Genomic DNA, 18,287 nt, shown 5'->3' with positions numbered 1-18,287 from the left:
CCACTTGTCAGGGGTGGAGTAAGGAAATCGATTTTAAGAGCCCTTTAAGTCGAAAGAAAGGGCTTCATCGTGTGGACAGGTGCAGGTTTACATCGATTTAACGCTACTAAATTCGATCTAAAGTCCTAGTGTAGACCAGGGCTAAGAAGTGAAAATCATTTGTAATGAATGAAGATTGTGCAAGACTGGTCAATTTATAAGGTTTATGCATAAAATTAGTGCTAGAATCTTCATTGCATATTCACTGTAGACATTAATTTTCCATAAAGAATACCAATTTCTAATTATCATTGAACATGGTAAATTAAAAATGCACCTTGCAGATTTTGAAGTACAGATTCTCTTATTCAGTTTTCTGAAGAAAAAAATTAATAATTCCTTTTCCATCATAGTTCAGTCCCTCTATCTGTAGCTGAACCCCAATCACAGATGCCGTTTTGGATAGTGGGTATCTTTGATTTCAAAGTCTAAAGCTATTTCAAACAGATTCAAAATCTCTCTGCCAGGCTGTGTACTTCTGACTTAAATTCTTTGCTGAGGGCTTGGTGTGAGCGATCACATCCAGGAAATCTGCTGTGGTGACCGTGTCCAGTCGGAGTTCGGGTAAATTACTGCTACCTGGAGAGAGAAAATTGACCAAATGCTGAAAGTGAATGAGATGCTGATCAGTGCTAAGAGGTGCTCTCTTTAAGCCAGTGCATAATGCAACATACTTAACGGTTAATACACTAAACAGAAGATTGGACATAGCAAGAGAGAAAATGGTTCTCATTGTGTTCAGTGCACAGCGAATGACAGCTTCAAGAGATGACCTGAGTTTTGGAAATGTTGGCTTAATTAGGTTTTTACAAACATACAGTTTAAAACTTTTCTAAGCAAATAAGAGAGCTCCACCTACTGGTACGTGAATATATAATGCCTAGTGTTACAACGACAGATCAGCATTTCTCACATAGGATTCTCTATAAGAGCTATTGTACCTGGCTGATGATTTTCAAGAGCATTGAAGATTTTCCTCACTGGCCGCATAGCTGCTTCCTTGCAGACCAATTTAACATCAGAGCCAGAGTATCCTTCTGTCTCCTAATACAAGATCGCAATTCACAGGATTATGAATTATTGCATGCGATGGATGTGTATACTCTCATGTTACTTCATTGTTCGTTTGAATGCAGAGTTGCTGTATGCAGGTGTTAGCAAATCACGCATTTGTTTTTTCAAGGAGAGTTTTCTGCAGGTAAAATAAAGTCTTCATCTCTCTGTGTCTGTTTCCCACCCCGTCTGTCTTATCTGTTTTGATTGTAAACTCATTATGGACCCGCTCCAAAGCCCACTGCAGTCAATGGGAGTCTTTTCACTGGCTTTAATGGGCTCTAGATTATGCTCTATGTTTCTGTCCAGTGCCTAGTACAATGCGCCTCTAGGCACAACATTAGGGCTGCTCTGCAAAAAACCTGCGCCCAAATAACTGTTTTGCTTTCCATCTTTTGCAAATCTGAATGTGGATACTCTTATTTTGGGTTAAGAGCATCTTAATCCGAAATAAAGAGAGTCCACACACAAAAATAACAAGTGTGAAATAAAAGGATTTTGGTGCCAGGTTGTGTGTAGACAAGTCTTTAGGCATGCACAACTGCACACCTCCTTCAGTGCACGTCTACTTCCCACACACACATATACATATACACATCTGATATTTGTGTGCATCCTATGCACTCAACCGGCAAAGCATGTGCCCAAATAACCAATTGGCACAGGCATAAAGGAATGGATGTATACAAATGTGTGTTAGCAAATGCTTGCCATTAACTTAAAAATCCTGGCCCTGTGTAATCATCTTTAAATGAAAACCCAACCATCCTGAGAGCATAGCAAGGCAGAGCTTGTACCAAGCTGTACATAATGAGGTTCTAGTTCCAGCCAGTGATTCAGCTGATAATCATGCCACATTTGGATAAGAACGGGGCTAGCTGTAACACAGGTAGCACTGTTCTGTCCAGCGTGGACAGGGCCAAAGGCTCACAAGAATCGACAGCTGGTTCTACAACCCTATGTTTGCAGTTCTAGTGCATTGTATTTGTTAAATATTAAGCATTATGTTTCAATTTCATAGACAGAATATTTTTGAAATAGAAACTGAAATATGCTGTATGTCTCTATGAACAGAACTAAACCATGGTCAGCTGAGCACGTATTAGCTATTCTCAGCAGAGTTTATGGGTGACGACAGCCTGAATTCAGGCTCTGTAAGGAAAATATCTGAGCTCTTGGAGATTGATGCCCTGGTGAGCCTTTTCACTTTATTGATGCTCCTTCATACTGCACTAGATCCATGACAAATTCTTCCTACTCAGCAGAGTGCTGTACCATGCTCATCTCCAATATAAACGGAAAGACCCTACTGTGGTGGTAGGAAGGGCCAGAGGTATACAGTTATAGTAATTTTTTTCTGTGTTTACATCTGAAACAGTGAAAAGTTGACCCAATACTGGCATCAAAATACTCTCTGACTTCCAAGTTGAGTCATGCGAAACTGGTGATTTCACCTACTGAGACAAGTTCAATACCTCCAGCTCTCACTGATGTCCCCTTGTAGGAAGAGTCCCTAAGCCTCCCATCATTCACCTTCATAACTTGAGCTTTATTCCCTTTCACCCGGCTACCATGTTTATAGTTGCTACTTGTAGCATGTATAGTTCACATCTGTTTCAATGACAGCAGAATCAGGCTCACCACATTCCCACAGTTCCCTTGCTGAAAGACTTCAGGAGTCTGAGTTACCAGTGGTGAATTGCACCCACTTCGCTGTCTTCTCACCTGACCTAGCAAGCTGTACTCCAGCTCTGTTCTCAGCTCCACTCCTCTACTGTTGCTCACAGGGGGTAGCCAGTGCTGAATCATAGCCTGTCGTGCCTCTTTATTTGGGAGGTCAACCAAAATCCTCTTCTCCAGCCGTCGCAACATGGCATAATCTAATTCCCTAAAGAAGAAGAAAATGGGGCTAAGTCTTCTCAGCAAGGTGGTGTGTTTGTACAGATGCTGGACTTCTGAAAACTAAGCTGCTTGTTGCGGGAAGCCACTTTGCATTTTCAAAGCTACTGGTGATCCTTTCAACCTGGTTATAAAATAGTAATTCATCATCACCACCCCATATTGTTGCCAGTTAACTCTACCTGTGTGGTTCCTGACTCATGATCTAGGGACCTGGAATATGGAGTCAAGAGTTGTAGGTTCTTTTCCTGGTTCTGCTACTAGTTCACTGTCTGGCCTTGAGCAAGTCACTTCACCTCTCTATGCCTTGGGTCACCCGTTTTGTAAAATGAGGACACTACAACTCATCTCTCAGGCATGTTGTGAGGATTAACTAATTGCTCAGAGATCTTCAGATGAAAGGTGCAATAAATGCAAAAACTAGATTATAAACCCTTTGGGGCACATGCCATTTTTTTTAATGTGTTTGCACCTAGCACAAAGCGGTCCTGGTTCATGACTAGGGCTCCTAGGTGCTATGGGAATACAAATAAATAGTAATAATATTCCCCACAGGGCTGAGCATCCTTAGTAAAAGCTGCAGAGAATAGGCAAACCATTGAAAGAGAAAGGTGCCAAGGTGCTGAAAACACTAGTAATCTCAGATTATTAAAGATGATTTGCAAAGAAAAAGACAAAAATTGATATGTGCCCCATATTGGTATTTTTGCTTCTTTGTGATGCGTAAAGAAGGCCTGAAAGAGTTTTTAACTTTTAAAATATTTTATTTTCTTTCTGCTTCTTTTTTCCTAAAAAATATTAATACTGTCAAGTCTTGGTTATCCTGGAGGATTCCTTGGAAGTCTCATGTATCCTGTGTGTGAGGTTTTCTCAGCCCTTAAGCCAAAGGCTGGGGGTGTTAATCTATTTTAAAAGACCTCTTTTCTCCTAACTGTTTTTCAAGCTTTTGAGCTTAAGTATTAACAAAAATAACCTGTCTAAATAAAAATCAATTCACATCTCAGTTAATCAGGTGTCGTGCATATAATAATAAACCTACAAGTTCTCCAATCTTCTACTGTGTACTCCATTCCTGTAGAATTCAGGTGTTCATTTTAAAACATTTTCTAGTCCTTATGATTGCAACGAAAACCTTTTAAGTGCGAAATTGACTTAGAGGTACCTTGTTCAGTGCAAACAGCCAGACAGACTGAGTGAAACAAAAGCACTGTGAATAATTGCACATTCCTGACTCTGAACCCTAATTATAGCAACCTATATCACCACACCATATCATGCTTATCATTTTAGCAGAGACAGCAAGCTATTCCAGGATATTGGTGGAATTTGGGATTGTAGGCAGGGCTTAAACAAAGCACCATGAGTTTGCTCTTCCCTTTCTGACTCCTAGCGTGAAATCGTTGCCCCGTGGAAGTAATAAGAATTTTGCCATTGACTTCAATGGAACCAGGGTCCCTTCACTGCATGTAAGATTAATACATTCATGCAAATAGCAGAATTTGGCCCTTGGTGAGCAGTGTAAATGGGATGCTATGGAATTTTGCAGTGATGTCTAGGGCACTATGTATGGAAAACACCCAGTTAAGTTACTGTGAGCTCAAAATGCTTATCTACAACAGACTTTTGACCTAACAGTGAATCCTACTTCTATCACTGTTGGAGATTGCTCATGTAATTTGTTTAATAATAAATAGCATTTCCCACTGGTAAATAATTTTTTAAGGCTGTCAAGCAATTAAAAAAATTAATCGCAATTAATTGCTCTATTAAAAATAGAATACCATTTATTTTAATATTTTTGGATGTTTTCTACATTTTCAAATATACTGATTTCAATTACAACACGTTGTAAATAAGAAGCAGGCAGCATTATATCCCATAAATGTAAACAAACTTGTTTGTCTTAGCGATTGGCAGAACAAGAAGTAGGACTGAGTGTACTTATAGGCTCTAAAGTTTAACATTGTTACTTAACTGCACTCAAAAACAAAACAAATCTACTTTTATAAGTTGCACTTTCACGATAAAGAGATTGCACTACAGTACTTGTATGAGGTGAACTGAAAAAATACTATTTCTTTTGTATATCATTTTTACAGTGCAAATATTTGTAATCAAAAATAATATGAAGTGAGCAGTGTACACTTTGTATTCTGTGTAGTAATTGAAATAAATATATTTGAAAATGTAGAAAAATATCCAAAAATATTTAATAAATTTCAATTGGTATTCTATTGTTTAACAGTGCGATTAAAACTGCAATTAATTTTTTAAAATTGCGATTAGTTTTTTTGAGTTAATTGTGTGAGTTAACTGCAATTAATCAACAGTCCTAATTTTTTTTAAACAGATGCCTAAATTAAGTTCCTATATCTACATTTAAGTGCTTTAACAAGTGTTCAAAAATACTTAGCACTCAACAGCTCCCATTGAAGTCACTGGGAGCAGTAGTACTCAGCACCTTAGAAAAGAACCGATCAGGTTCACGAGTGTTGTTAGATGTGCTTGCAGGCAAAGACTGAGTAAACACAAATTGAAAAAAAAATACCCAGCCAATTCAGATCTTAAAGAAGAGCTGGGAAATTCATTCAAATACACTGGAGCACCTCTTCTCGAGGCCTGATAAATAAATAAGAGAACTTTAAAAATCAATGCATATTTTTATTGAGACTTGTTGCCAGTTTGAGTTATATTTATTGTATATGACTAACAGCGAGCCAACAGATAACTAGGCCTTAAGTGGTGCCAAGGCCTTGCATATTTCTTTTGCTCAGGGGTGAATTTCACCCACCACAAGGACTTTTTTGGAACAGACACCAAAGCCGAAAGAGAAATCTTGTGTCTCCTCCCCACCCGCCCATACCAATGCATTGCCTCACAAGGGATGTACTTGGCTAGGAATTTAAAATGGATTTCTATGCAAACTCACATTTAATTCTCTCTTACTCGGACATGTCTGTCTGACCAGCATAAGGGGTTTATGTCACCTACCTCAAGCTGAGTTTATCTGAGAAATGTTTATGAAACAAAGAAAGGAGTCACATATGCTGGGATGCCTCCTCAGCCGGGTGCTCTCTCATGTTGTGACTTAGTTTTGGAAAGTCAGTGGTCCACATCTAGCCTGAGGAAGCAGAGCTGTGAACGCTAGAAATCCTGTTGGTGCAGATCCTCAGCTGGTGTAAGTTATCATAGCTCTACTGAATACAATTTACACCAGGTGGAGATCTGCCCCTTGACCTGCAATGACAGTCCTTTAGCCTGGCTACATCTAGGTTCTCAAGTAAATGCCTAGCGTCCAAGCCTGCATTTAGGATAAGTCTTCACTGCAGAATTAACTCAGGTTCTTATTTGGGTGTTGCTCCTAACCCCTCTCCACACAGGCAAATCTCTCAGCTGTGTGAGGTGGTGCTTTCACCCATGCTAGCTGGCCCAGTAGGCTAAAGCCCGATTGCCACTTTCACTTTGGACTAGTAACATTTTGTGGTGGGGCACATATCCCCTGCCCAGTCAACAAGAGGTTAAAGAACTCCTGGGGTCACAATCAGCCCCAACCCCTGCTGCACCTGTGCAGCTTGTCAGGCCTGGGGGAGGGCCCTTCAAAAGGGAGGAACTCAGGCCAGTGCGGGAGGCAGTCTGAAAGAAGCAGACCTAGAGCACTGCCAGCCTGAGCCCTCTGAGATCAGACATGCTGGCATATGCCCTCATGTTTGAAATCCACATAGGGACCATCCCTCAAAGAAGAACAATCTTTCTTCATGTTTGGAATGCGTTGTGTCCCCTGGATTGGGTGGAATTGCTAAGAGAGCCAGCCAGAGGGCCAGCCCCAGAGCCAGACCAGGGGCCTGCTGTTGGCTAGGGAATGATGTATGAGGTCAGTAAGGTGCCTGCGTTCATCCCCAGGGGGTGATGTTCAGACATAACCTTTGACATGCCCACTTTGCAGTGAGGATGAAGGCCAAACCACCGGACTGTCAATGGTCCTATAATGTCCCGTGTGTCCCGAAGAAAAGACAAGTTCTGAATTCTCCCACAATTCAGTGGGAAAGAATCGTAAAGCGCCTCAGCTTACTGCATCACAGAGAACCATGGGATATGCCCCCAGATGTCCCAGTGACACACATTGAGGGCATGGGTTGCAGCACCACGCAGGGCACAGTAACTCAGGTATGGCTGGTCTCACCTGGACTAGGCTAACCTGGGTGTTTGGACCAGGTTGCTGATCACCAGTTACTTCTGCAGAGAAGCCACACCCATAGAGCCTCAAAATATGTTCCACAGTCTGTGCAGAACAGTTGGCTGACAGCAGAACATCTAGGCACAGCATTTCCAACTAGACTTAGGGTATGTCGACACTATGAAATGTGTCTTTGTATTCTGTGTATTCTGTGTAGTAATTGAAATTAGGCCTAACTGATGGACTAAATAATGATGGGATGGGCTATTCTGCCCATCACTCCCCTTTTCAGGTCCTCAGAAAGAGATTTTGGAGGGGAAAGGCTGGCTGTGATGCTGGCTGACTGAAAGATGGAGAAAGAGCAAGCTGCTGCTACCACCACCACCACCACCACCTAAGACCTCAGGCCTTCATCGTCCTAATCTGAGAGATGGCCTGATCAGACCCAGCCAGAGAGGGGGTGCCATATGACACTGCAACCTCTGCATCCTCTGGCTAAATCCCAGTTACCAGGGGGGATGTAAGTTTGTCACATCCCTCTCCATGTGTGTTCTCTTCCTTCCCCACCTTATATCTCTTTCTTATCACTTGCCTTTTTCCTTCTCTCTAATAAGAGTGCAGCTGAGCTGGCCAAAACCATGTATTTTGCAACACTGCTGTAAGCCTGTGACCAGAAAGGGGAGGCTAAATGCAATGCCTAAAAAAACCTGATGCTTCTACAAGTTTGCCAGATCTCAGAGTGGCTGATCAGACTGTGTGCTGTGCCTGTGTTTCTCAGCAGTGAGTTTGCTAATGAGAATCAACACCAGAGACAGAAGCTACATTTTCTTTCTTCTGCACGTGTCTCTTTTGCCTTCTAGGAAATGGGACCAGGATTTAACAACTGCTCTAGCCCCCTCAACAAAATTCTTCTCTTTACCCCAAACAGGACAGTTATGACCATCTAAAAGACTGGTAAACATCTTGGTTTCCTTCTACAAATTCTCTTCAGCTAAAAGGCACAGGAGAGGTTTTTGAAATGAAAGCCTGACAATCATTTACATTTTAAGTACTTCAACTGTTTTTCCTTTTCTGTATCTCTAATCTTACATATTGCATCTTTAACAAAAGGTTTTAAAGGATTTTTAATGGTGTGGTTGCAAGCTGAGGTCTCTGTATACCAACCCTCCCCCTCCCCACACCCACGAAACTTGTTATACAACTGTTTAAAGTTGGACAGAGTAGTGTTAACACCTTTGACTCAGTGGGGCCTTTATTCCATTTAAATACATACAACGCTTCTTATTGAGGAGAGCACGAGCTGGGGATTGCTTGAGGGAAAAACAGAACCCTCTACCCATAGTTTTTTCCCCCCACAGGAGGATATGATATGGTGCTTGGTTAATAATAGTAATGTTGCAAAAGCAGTGCTCTGTGGAGTACTAGCTCCTACTGCGCTTACTGGTAGTATTCCCACTGGTTTGGGAAGGGAATGCAACAAAGAGTAAGGGTTCTCCGTCCTGCCCAAACACAGTTCCAGGGCTGTGAAGTCCTGACCATGCGGGGCTGGCTTGAGGTGTTTCTGGGGAGAGACAGCACCTGCTTTGTTTGTGCGGCACACCCATATCTGCACCCGTATCTTTTCTGCCTGTTTTGACTTTTATTTGCTTCCATCTATCTCTTAGAGCAGAAAGGAGCTTAGGGCCCTGCAATCTACTGAAGGCAAGGACCTTATTAGCAGAGGGTAATTCTGGGCCTGACTTTGATTCTGTGGTCTAGCTGTCCTTGACCCCATCTTTGTCAGCACACTTATGGAAAAGAAAGTACCTCTCAATGTACCATTAGTACTTTGACTTCTTCCCTCAGAGCTGTTCGTTAATCAATGCTATGTCCCCGCACCTACATTTTGACCATTGCCTGGGTGGGAAGGGCAAATAATCCTATTCTGTGCTAGTAAATTAAACTAATCAATAAGTTAGGAAAGACTTCAAAGGTACTGGGGGGAAAACAGCATAGTTAAGGATCACTTTATCTTTTAGTTAACAAAGCCTTAATTTTATTTAATTATGTTTAATCATTTCAACAAGTAACTTGTCAATAAACCACACTGCTTTGTGATGAGTAACAGGAAGCCAGGCTGGGCAGCAAGGAGGGATTGCTGAATGGAATGGAAAGATCAATAAGCTTTATAACAAATACTGCAATGTAGATAAGAATGCATAAAGCGCTTTGTTTTGACTTCTTTTCCATTCAACTAAGAGCATCTTGGTATTAATTTTTCATCGGATCAACAACCATCCAAAATAAACAAATCTTTTAAAATCTAATTCAGTACAAGGCTGAAAAAGTGGGGAATAAAAAAATATTTAAAATGACACTTAGGGCTGTATCCTAATTTTTGTGAGACACACAGTATAACTTGGTATTAGCCAGGTATCTCCTGGACTACAAATCCCAAGAGCAAATTAGGACAAGAGCTCAGCATACTGTCCCAAAGGGAAGAGCTGCTGCTGAATTAAACTCCTCCCCTCAAGAGAGACAACCGTGGTCTACTAGGCTGAGCATGGGGCTGTGACTCAGGAAACCTAGCTTCTACTCCTAACTCTGCAATTGTCTCTCTATGACCTTGGGCAAGTAACAATCTTTCTGTGCTTCAGTCACCTCCAGCTGTAAAGTGGGAGACAAGGGTAACTCCCTCTTCCAAAGCCATTTTACCCACCTTTGTGATCAACAGCTGACCAAACAGCACTACAAAAGTACAAATCATTGTTATCAGCCTTCTTCACCACCACCAAATCTGGTACATATATGTAGGTCAAATACATGAAATAAATACAACTCACTAAATGCACTGCTGGGTAATACATTCTTTAATTACATAACTAAGGGAAAACAACGGACATACAAGAGCTAACGAATAATACTTGACACTTATATAATGCTTTAACTCTTCAAGGCCTTCTCCACACCTCAACTAGTTTACTGTGTGTATGTGTGCAGCATCACCTGTTTAACATGTGATGTGGCTAGTATTATCTATAGATTTGTTGGGGGGGCAGGGAAGGGAAGGGGACACAGATGTGCTGATTGACTTCCCAAATTTACAGAAGAAGTCAATATGATAATGAGGATTAGTACTTGGCCATTCTTGGTTCCACAAACCTTCCCCCTCAGTGTATAAAAATAAATATGAATCCAAAGAAAATGAGTAAGAACAATGCTCCAATTCCTTCCAAATATACTACTTCCTGTTTGCCCTATTGTACTACTTTGTTCCCATTATTTCCACTCCATCTCCCTTCTATACTCCACTACCTCCTCGGGCCAAAAGCCCAATTCACATGCAAAACTATTCGCATATAAATTCAGCCCTGTGGTCTTACACTAGGACTGAACATAGCCCAACAAGTATTTAAGAAAAATAAAAAAAAAGACCAGTATACATGGTGCGGGTGTGAGCAGGTAACACGGATTTCAATGGAGTTTCACCTACTTAAAGCAGGTTTCTAAATTAAATTTATTCATATTTTCAGAAGTCTCCATCTAGTGCTCTAGGCCCAGTTCTTCCCTCCTTTGTACCCATGCAAGCCAGTGAGAGTACACCCATGTTGCTTGGGTGTAATGGAGGGCAAAATCTGACCAGTATTTAGAGGTTTTTAAAAATTCTGAAATGAAATTCTAAAACTTCAAAAGGCAAGACTTTCAAAACTGGGGGACAGATTCTGAGAAAACATCAGCTCCAAAAATAAGTTGCCAAGTTTTCACAAGATTTCAGTCCTCTGATTGCTGAGTGCTTTTGCAGACCTGGCTGCGAAGGGTCTCGCTGGCAACTGCTGGGTGCTGAGATTTTTTGAAAATCTGGCCCTGGGTGCCTAGAGTTATAGAGTGAAATCCTGGCCCCACTAAAGTCAGTGAGAACTTTGCCACTGACTTCAATGGAACCAGATTTCACACAGACTTTTAAAATCCTTATTTATGTCCCAGTCCTCCAAACATCTATACATGAGTAACTTGACACACAAGTAGTCCCACTGAAAATGTCTTGGTATTTTATTTAATCTTTTAGAATAGTGTAATTTCTTGAAATTTCAGGGTTTTCTGCTTGAAATTGGGACTATTTCAGATGCAAGTGCCTGTAGTCTTTTTTTTAATATATACTGAAAAATTCAAATATTTCCAAATTCCAAGTTTCTAAATCTACTTTGAACGTACGTTAATTTTGGAATCAAAATGGGCAATTTTGAATTGTACGTTTTTACATGTGAAAGTGGTCACTTGTACAAACTTTGTATCATTTCTGGAGTGTGAAGTGGTCCAAAACTAAATGCTGAAATAGTCAAAACTGTATTGTCACTTTAGCACAGCTATTCTCATAATGAGATTATGAATCACATACAAAGATCAGATGCATATGATGATCTTTTTGTCTAGAAAACAAACTGAGGGAGGTTACTCTCACGGTTGCCTCAACAGAGGCCAGGCATCCTGCTGTCTCTAGACTCCATCTTACAGCTGTGACGGGTTCGGCCGCAGAGATCACCTTAGGACTGTCACCTGATGTGCTGAAATTACCTTTGAGCCAGTTTTCCCTGCCAGTTTGGGACTCCAGAACCCTGCCTTGTTGAGCCAGACATGCCAGCCTGCTGCAACACAGACCCAGGGTCTGGGCCATGCTCCCGAAGTTGCAGACAATTAAAAACAGCTCAGCAGGTTACCTGTCTCCAGCACCCAGACCCCAATGGGATCCAAACCCTAAATAAATCCATTTTACTCTGTATAAAGCTTATACAGGGTAAATTTGTAAATTGTTCGCCCTCTATAACACTGATAGACAGATATGCACAGCTGTTTGCTCCCCCAGGTATTAATAACTTTCTCTGGGTTTGTTAATAAACAAAAGTGATTTTATAAAGTATAAAAAGTAGGATTTAAGTGGTTTCAAGTAATAACAGCCAGAACAAAGTAAGTCACAAAGCAAAATAAAACAAAAACACGCAAGTCTAAGCCTAGTAAATTAAGAAGCTGATTACAGGTAATATCTCACCCTCAAAGATGCTCCAGTAAGCTTCTTTCACAGTCTAGACTCCTTCCTAGTCTGGGCCCAATCCTTTCCCCTGGTCCAGTCTTTGTTAAATCCAGCAGACATCTCAGGTGGTAAGCAGAGATTCTGTCATGACTGACAGCCCTCTTTGTTCAGCTCCACCCCGTTTTATAGCTTTGGCATAAGACGGGAATCTTTTGTTTGTGCTTGTCCCCACCCCCACCTCATCAATGGAAAAGTACAAAGATTAAGCTGGATTCCAATATCATGTGACATGGTCATATGTCACTGTAAGACCCCTAGTCTCCATTCTTCCTGAGTTGGCCCACATGCACACAGGAAGGCTTGCAGGTAAATAAACCATTTACAACCAATTGTCCTAGACAGTGGGAGCCATCAAGATTCTAAACCACCATTAATGGCCCACACTTTGCATAATTGCAATAGGACCTCTGAGTTATAGTTCATATTTCTAGCTTCAGATACAAGAATGATACATGCGTACAAAATAGGAGGAATATATTCAGTAGTTTATAACCTGTTACGATACTTTAAAGAGGCCTTTTGCATAAAGCAATTCCAGTTACATCATATTCACACTCATAAGCATATTTCCATAAAACAGATGGTGTGCAACGTCACAACGGCTTCTGACAGTCTCAACTAGTGTGCATAGGCATGAAGACTTGACTTTTCTAAAGAGACTGAACATCCTTTAATATTGTACTGCTGCATGAAGCTTAGCTACCTCAAGGACTACTTCAGCAATTGAGCATGAAAAGGAATTATGGGTTGTTCAAGGCTTTTTTTTTTTTTTAAAAGGGTAGTGATGCTGTAATAAATTACCATTTTTATAGTGCATTACTTATAAACCACATAGGGAGAAATGGGCTATTAATATATTAACCATTCACCTCAAAAGATAATTATTTGCATGTGCAATAGCTACTTATCAAAGTATTTTCTTAAACAATTGGATATTAGTGGTTTTAGACTGGAATTAATCCTGTTCTGATCTATTTTTCTTGTATGTATTGTAATACAAAACAGGCCAGATTCTGCACGGATTTAAATCTACAGGATTGCCCAAACAGTAAGTCAGCACAGAATGTGCCATAATAAGTATTGCAATTAAATGCATAAAAGGCAGGTGATGGTTTTGATTTTGATTTTTATTGTGCATGTAACCACAGAATCACCAACCATTATATATAAGGATGAAAAGAGAATGCAGAGACCTTTGTGTTAATTGATTTGTTCATTTTATCATTTAACGCTCACAGAAAGTGCTGTTATGAGGTTGAAGTTGTCTATTTATTCCACAGCAGGTAAAACATGCAGGATAAAATCTTCAAGAGCACTTAAGTGACTTAAATTCCTAAGTCCCACTGAGTTTCAATCAGATTTAAGCTTCTAAGTGCCTACGACACTTATGAAAACTGGACAGGCACGTAAGTAATTTAGGTGCATTTGAAAACTCTACCTGCCTCAATCCTGACTTGGAGAAACCACTTATAGGTTAAGAGGGGAGTTCATTCTCGGTGGCCACTGTGTCCTTGGCCTTTCTGATGAAAGTGCCTACAAAGGGATAAATTAGTTCCAACTCTGGTGGGGAATAAAGTATTAGTGAAAACTTTCCAAGAGGATATAAAATGGGTCATGACAGAGATGATGTAAAACACAGATTTGTACAAGTGAATTAAATTATGCATTGTAATTTAAGGATTTTTCACATTCATTTGAATGAAAGCAGTTGTAGATACATTGACCGCAGTCGTTCAGACAAACTGTATGCTGCAGTATAAATGACAACTCACCAGTCATAGACCAAGGATCTCCAGTCACAGAATGAGGCTCTTCCAACAAATGCCCCTAGGGTGTCCTTGTGAAAATCAGCCAGAGAACCACCAATCAAAATAAAAAAGCCAGCAACAAAACATGTGGTTCTTGTGGGTGTGGAGCCCTCACTCATCTTGAGCCACTTTCAGATGGCATCATTATGTGGTTGTCACAATGCATAGCTAAGTAAGTGCTACAGAAATGGATGTGCTTCTCAGTCAGATTTTGTGCGCTGCCACTGTTATGTAAAACTGAAGAGTCATTGATTAATACGGAGACTTTTCTGTGAACATCTGTTGAGTAGAAACAGAAGCTTTTTGTTTGGCCGAGGGGTCCTCAACGTTTTCGTACTGTGCGCTATAGTTTAATACAGATTGTCTTGCCCTTCCCTTTCATTCATGACCCCATGGATCACCTCTCCTTCAATTCATGATCACATATCAACTACAGCACTTGCTCAAAGGGGAAAGTAATGCTAGGGAAGCATTCAATATATCTGCCATCTTTTAAATTCATTTTAGTAGTAGGAAATAAAGGAGAAACCAACACCATGTGATCTGCCAGCTCTCTGAAAACCTCCAGCAAGTGCTTCACAGATCACAATTTGAGAACCACTGGTCTAGTGCATGGCTACAACAGCTTTCTCCCTGCATCCACTTCTGTCATTAGACTTGGCATATAAAGCAATACAGATAAACTAACTTCTGTAGGAAAACTATATTGGTATTCACAAGTACGAAAAACATTGTACTGAACTGGGTAGGATGTACATGTGCTGAGTAGAATCAGAACAGTTCAACTATACATCATCTCTCTCTCTTTGGCTGAGGCCAGATCAGTCCTCTTCTGCTTATATGACCTGAAGCAACCCAATTCAGGCTAAATGCATTAGGGGGCACAGGACTGGGGAAAATACTACCTCTGCTTCCATTTTCCCCATGTCTTCACTGGGAAGCTACAAAAGAGACCTTATATAGGTTCACCACAGAAATTGGGATCATGATGTCTGGGTGCAGGAAGATGTATGGAATCAGTTAGGAATCAGCCACTTTCTGTGGCACTGTTCCCCAGCTTGTCCCGAATGTATCCCATTAGGAATCGATGCTGCTTCCTAGACCATCGATGCTATGGTGATGGGCACAATATAAGAACACAGAGACACACTCCTGCATTGGCAGCTACTGCACAACTGCAGAGGACTTAGCGAAGGGCATCACATTTCCCCTGCTGAAGTCATGCTGCTAGGGGAAAGCAGCACCCTCCTTAGCTATTTCCTGTTGCCATGCATCTCTTCCCTGCTGAACCCCACTCTATTCCCCACAAGGGCTTTGCCAGCTGCATGGATGATTTCTTAAATAATCCATCTTGCTGAGTTTCCTACCCTCTACCCTCATATCACAGGTTTTTCTGAAAGAAAGGATCTTCTAGCTCCATAGCATTTCATTTATTCTCTCCCTCTGCTATTCCTTCTGAACTCTAGATGTTTTAGGATACATTTTGTATGAAAGACACTAAATGATGCTATATTGTATTTTCCATTAACAGACCATTTATTCTTCTAGATCTAAATGAAATTAAAGAAACTGAAGGGTTTTATCCCCCTACTTTTAAAAGTCACATATTAATACCAATAAAATCCAACCTATTTATAGAGTATCTTTCTAAGCACTGGATGTTTTAAGCACCTTACAGTTCTATGCTGAAGCCCTTCTTAGCTTGAATATAGTAAATAACTTGGGTATAAAGTCAAATACTCCATTTTAAATATTAGCAGCTGGTCACACCAGCATATGTCCACTTGATTATGGATTATTCTCATGTGGCACAAATAGCAAGAACTGTAGAATTTAAAAGTGAAAGCTCCAAATTAATCTTTAAATGCTTTAACCAAATATCAAGGCTTTTTCTGCAAGAGTCTAAATAAAATCTTTATCTGTGCTTAGAGGCTCATGCAAATGTATTCAAAATGTACTCTCTGGATCTCTTACCATGGCAGATTGGAAGCTGCTAAAACAAATACAAGATCATCTGATCGGGCCAAGCCATCCATCTGCACCAATAATTCTGTTTTCATCCGCCGACTTCCTTCGTGTTCACCGCTATCAAGATTCAGAGAAATGTTGTTTGCTCAGTGCTTTAATGCAATCACCTTTATTAAGACACAGCAGCTGACCCATAGTCACAGTTTTGTCCCAGTTCAAAGCATGATTAAGTACTCTTAGCTAACATCCAAGCATTAAGTCAGGCTTCCTGATGATTACTTAACAGTACTCATTTCAGTGCATTACCCAGGAGTAAATCCACTATTAATGGAGTAAAAGAAAAATATATATTTTGTTTTATCTTTGCATGAAGATTAATACAAAATAATGAGTAAATACCACAGTTAGTATTTAGAGGGAAATGTTGCTAAGCCTTGGGTTAGCATTATGTAGGAGAACTTACAGAGGTAAAGGTTGCAGTTAACATACTAACATTGTTGATGTATTCAGTGCAACTAGTATAAAGCGGAAGAGTTTGTGAGAGAATTTAAATGGGCACAGAAAGACATTTACTACTGAATTTAATATACTTCATGTCTTTGTCTGCTCCCAAGAAAACAGACCATGAAGAACTGAAACAGTAAAAGCCAAAAATTCTTCTTTGAGACAGAGGATTAGGAATCCCACCTAAGAAAAGATGAGGTTTAAGGGCTTGTTCCTGCAACGTGCTAAGAACTCTGGCCTCAATACAGTCAAACATTTTAGCAAGTGCTTAAGTGCTTTGCTGGATTGAGGCCTCTGATCCAAAGTGCTAAGCACCTTGCAAGATCAAGCCCTAAGAAAGTCTAGTGTGTATGCTCTGCAGTTCAGGTCTTATTTCTGTAAAGTGTCATCTTGACATATTGTGCTGTATCAATATTTAATAAAATAACCTCATTCTTGGATATGTATCCCACTTTGATCTACCACTCACTGGAGTCAGGGAGAGTTATAAAAAAGTATGAGTGCAAAAGCTGGCCTATACTTTATAGCCACTAATTGGCAGTGATTTTACAAGTTGCATCTTTATAATACAGTGTGCTGTATACATTCTTTATGAGCACATATAAACACCTGGACATGGTAAGCAAAGCATCTAGAAACCTCTGTAAAGGGCACCCTATGCATATGCTGTAATAAAAACAACATCTATAAATCGTTTTTGCCCCCAATCCCATCAGTTTTCTCAAACTTTAACTGTGTGTATTGTCACGGATGGCAGTATTAATGTTGCTTCATTCTTGCTGCTACAAATCCCGTCCATGCTTTAGTAATTTCTTTACACAGTGATGCAACTGCCTCCCTCTCTGTCCTTACTGTCTCTCACCCTGTCACCCCCAACTAGTCCATCCAAAAGGTTGCAGTCAAAGGTCATCTTCTTATTCTCCTCTGTGAATCCCTTCACTGTTTCCTCCAGTCCAGTTCTTATTTTAAAAGATATTCATAACTGTATTCTTGTACCCCTCTCCCACTCATATTCTTCCTGGGCCAACATATCCCAGTTAATCCCACGCTGCTCATCATGTGTTCTTCTGTACCACCCCTTATTCGGATATCTATGGATTTATAGTGGATTATTGTTGGAATTATTCAGGCATGAGCCTTGCAGGTTAAAAATGGGCTTAAAGAAAATTATTTTTAAAAAATTAAATCTAAAACAAAATGATTACAGTTAAAATACAACTCAAAATAGTTATTCTGTCAATAGGATCTAAATTATAGGTCTTTCTATGGGCCCAATCATGCTTCTATTGAAGTTCACAGAGTAGGTGCAGGCCTTATTTGAACTAATGGTAACAGGGTCAATGCACTAGTAAGTGTTGATCTTTAAAAGAATTATTTTGAAGCTATCGCCAGCTAAATCGTCAATTACCCAGGATGATTGCCTCTCTGACTCATTACTGACTCCAGCTCGTCCAAGAAAATTGTGGAGGGAGCATGATATCGGGCAAGTTCGAATAACACCTGTTCAAAGAAAAGAATCCACAAAACAGAATTAACAACTGCGGCAAGCAAAAAGGTGATAAGGGCCATTGATACAAAAGCTAAATAATGATACAAATTAGCGCACACATCACAAAAACCTTTTTTGGGGGAAGAATGAAATAAATGTTCTGACTTGGTAGAGGATCCCAGAGTTCTTCCTTAATTCTGAAAGGTTTATAAAAGGAGAGATCAAGAACACACACACACAATCCTGTCTTTACATTTAAATCTTTCCGTGTACTTGGCTAGGATTTAG

General features: G+C 40.3%; 1 protein-coding gene across 6 annotated transcripts in view; it reads right to left on the bottom strand.

Annotated features, from left to right (window-relative positions):
* Positions 1-206: 206 nt before the first annotated feature.
* The window catches only part of KATNAL2 (katanin catalytic subunit A1 like 2), a 57,407-nt gene continuing 39,326 nt past the window's right edge, over positions 207-18,287 (bottom strand). For 4 of the 6 annotated variants that reach the window (XM_073343479.1, XM_073343480.1, XM_073343483.1 and 1 more), the window contains 5 exons: positions 17,919-18,010; positions 16,013-16,123; positions 2,818-2,980; positions 981-1,083; positions 207-618 (listed from right to left, as the gene is read on the bottom strand). In XM_073343479.1, the coding sequence (XP_073199580.1) occupies positions 479-618; positions 981-1,083; positions 2,818-2,980; positions 16,013-16,123; positions 17,919-18,010 (609 nt within the window). In that variant the 3' untranslated portion in view covers positions 207-478. Of the gene's footprint in view, positions 619-980; positions 1,232-2,817; positions 2,981-16,012; positions 16,124-17,918; positions 18,011-18,287 lie in introns of those variants that run through there. The other 2 variants (XM_073343481.1, XM_073343482.1) reach the window with 2 other exon arrangements.

Source organism: Lepidochelys kempii, chromosome 5 (genome assembly GCF_965140285.1).
Source record: "Lepidochelys kempii isolate rLepKem1 chromosome 5, rLepKem1.hap1, whole genome shotgun sequence".
Classification (NCBI taxonomy): domain Eukaryota; kingdom Metazoa; phylum Chordata; order Testudines; family Cheloniidae; genus Lepidochelys; species Lepidochelys kempii.
The sequence above is the reverse complement of the archived record's forward strand: the minus strand, read 5'-3'. Positions and strand labels throughout refer to the sequence as shown.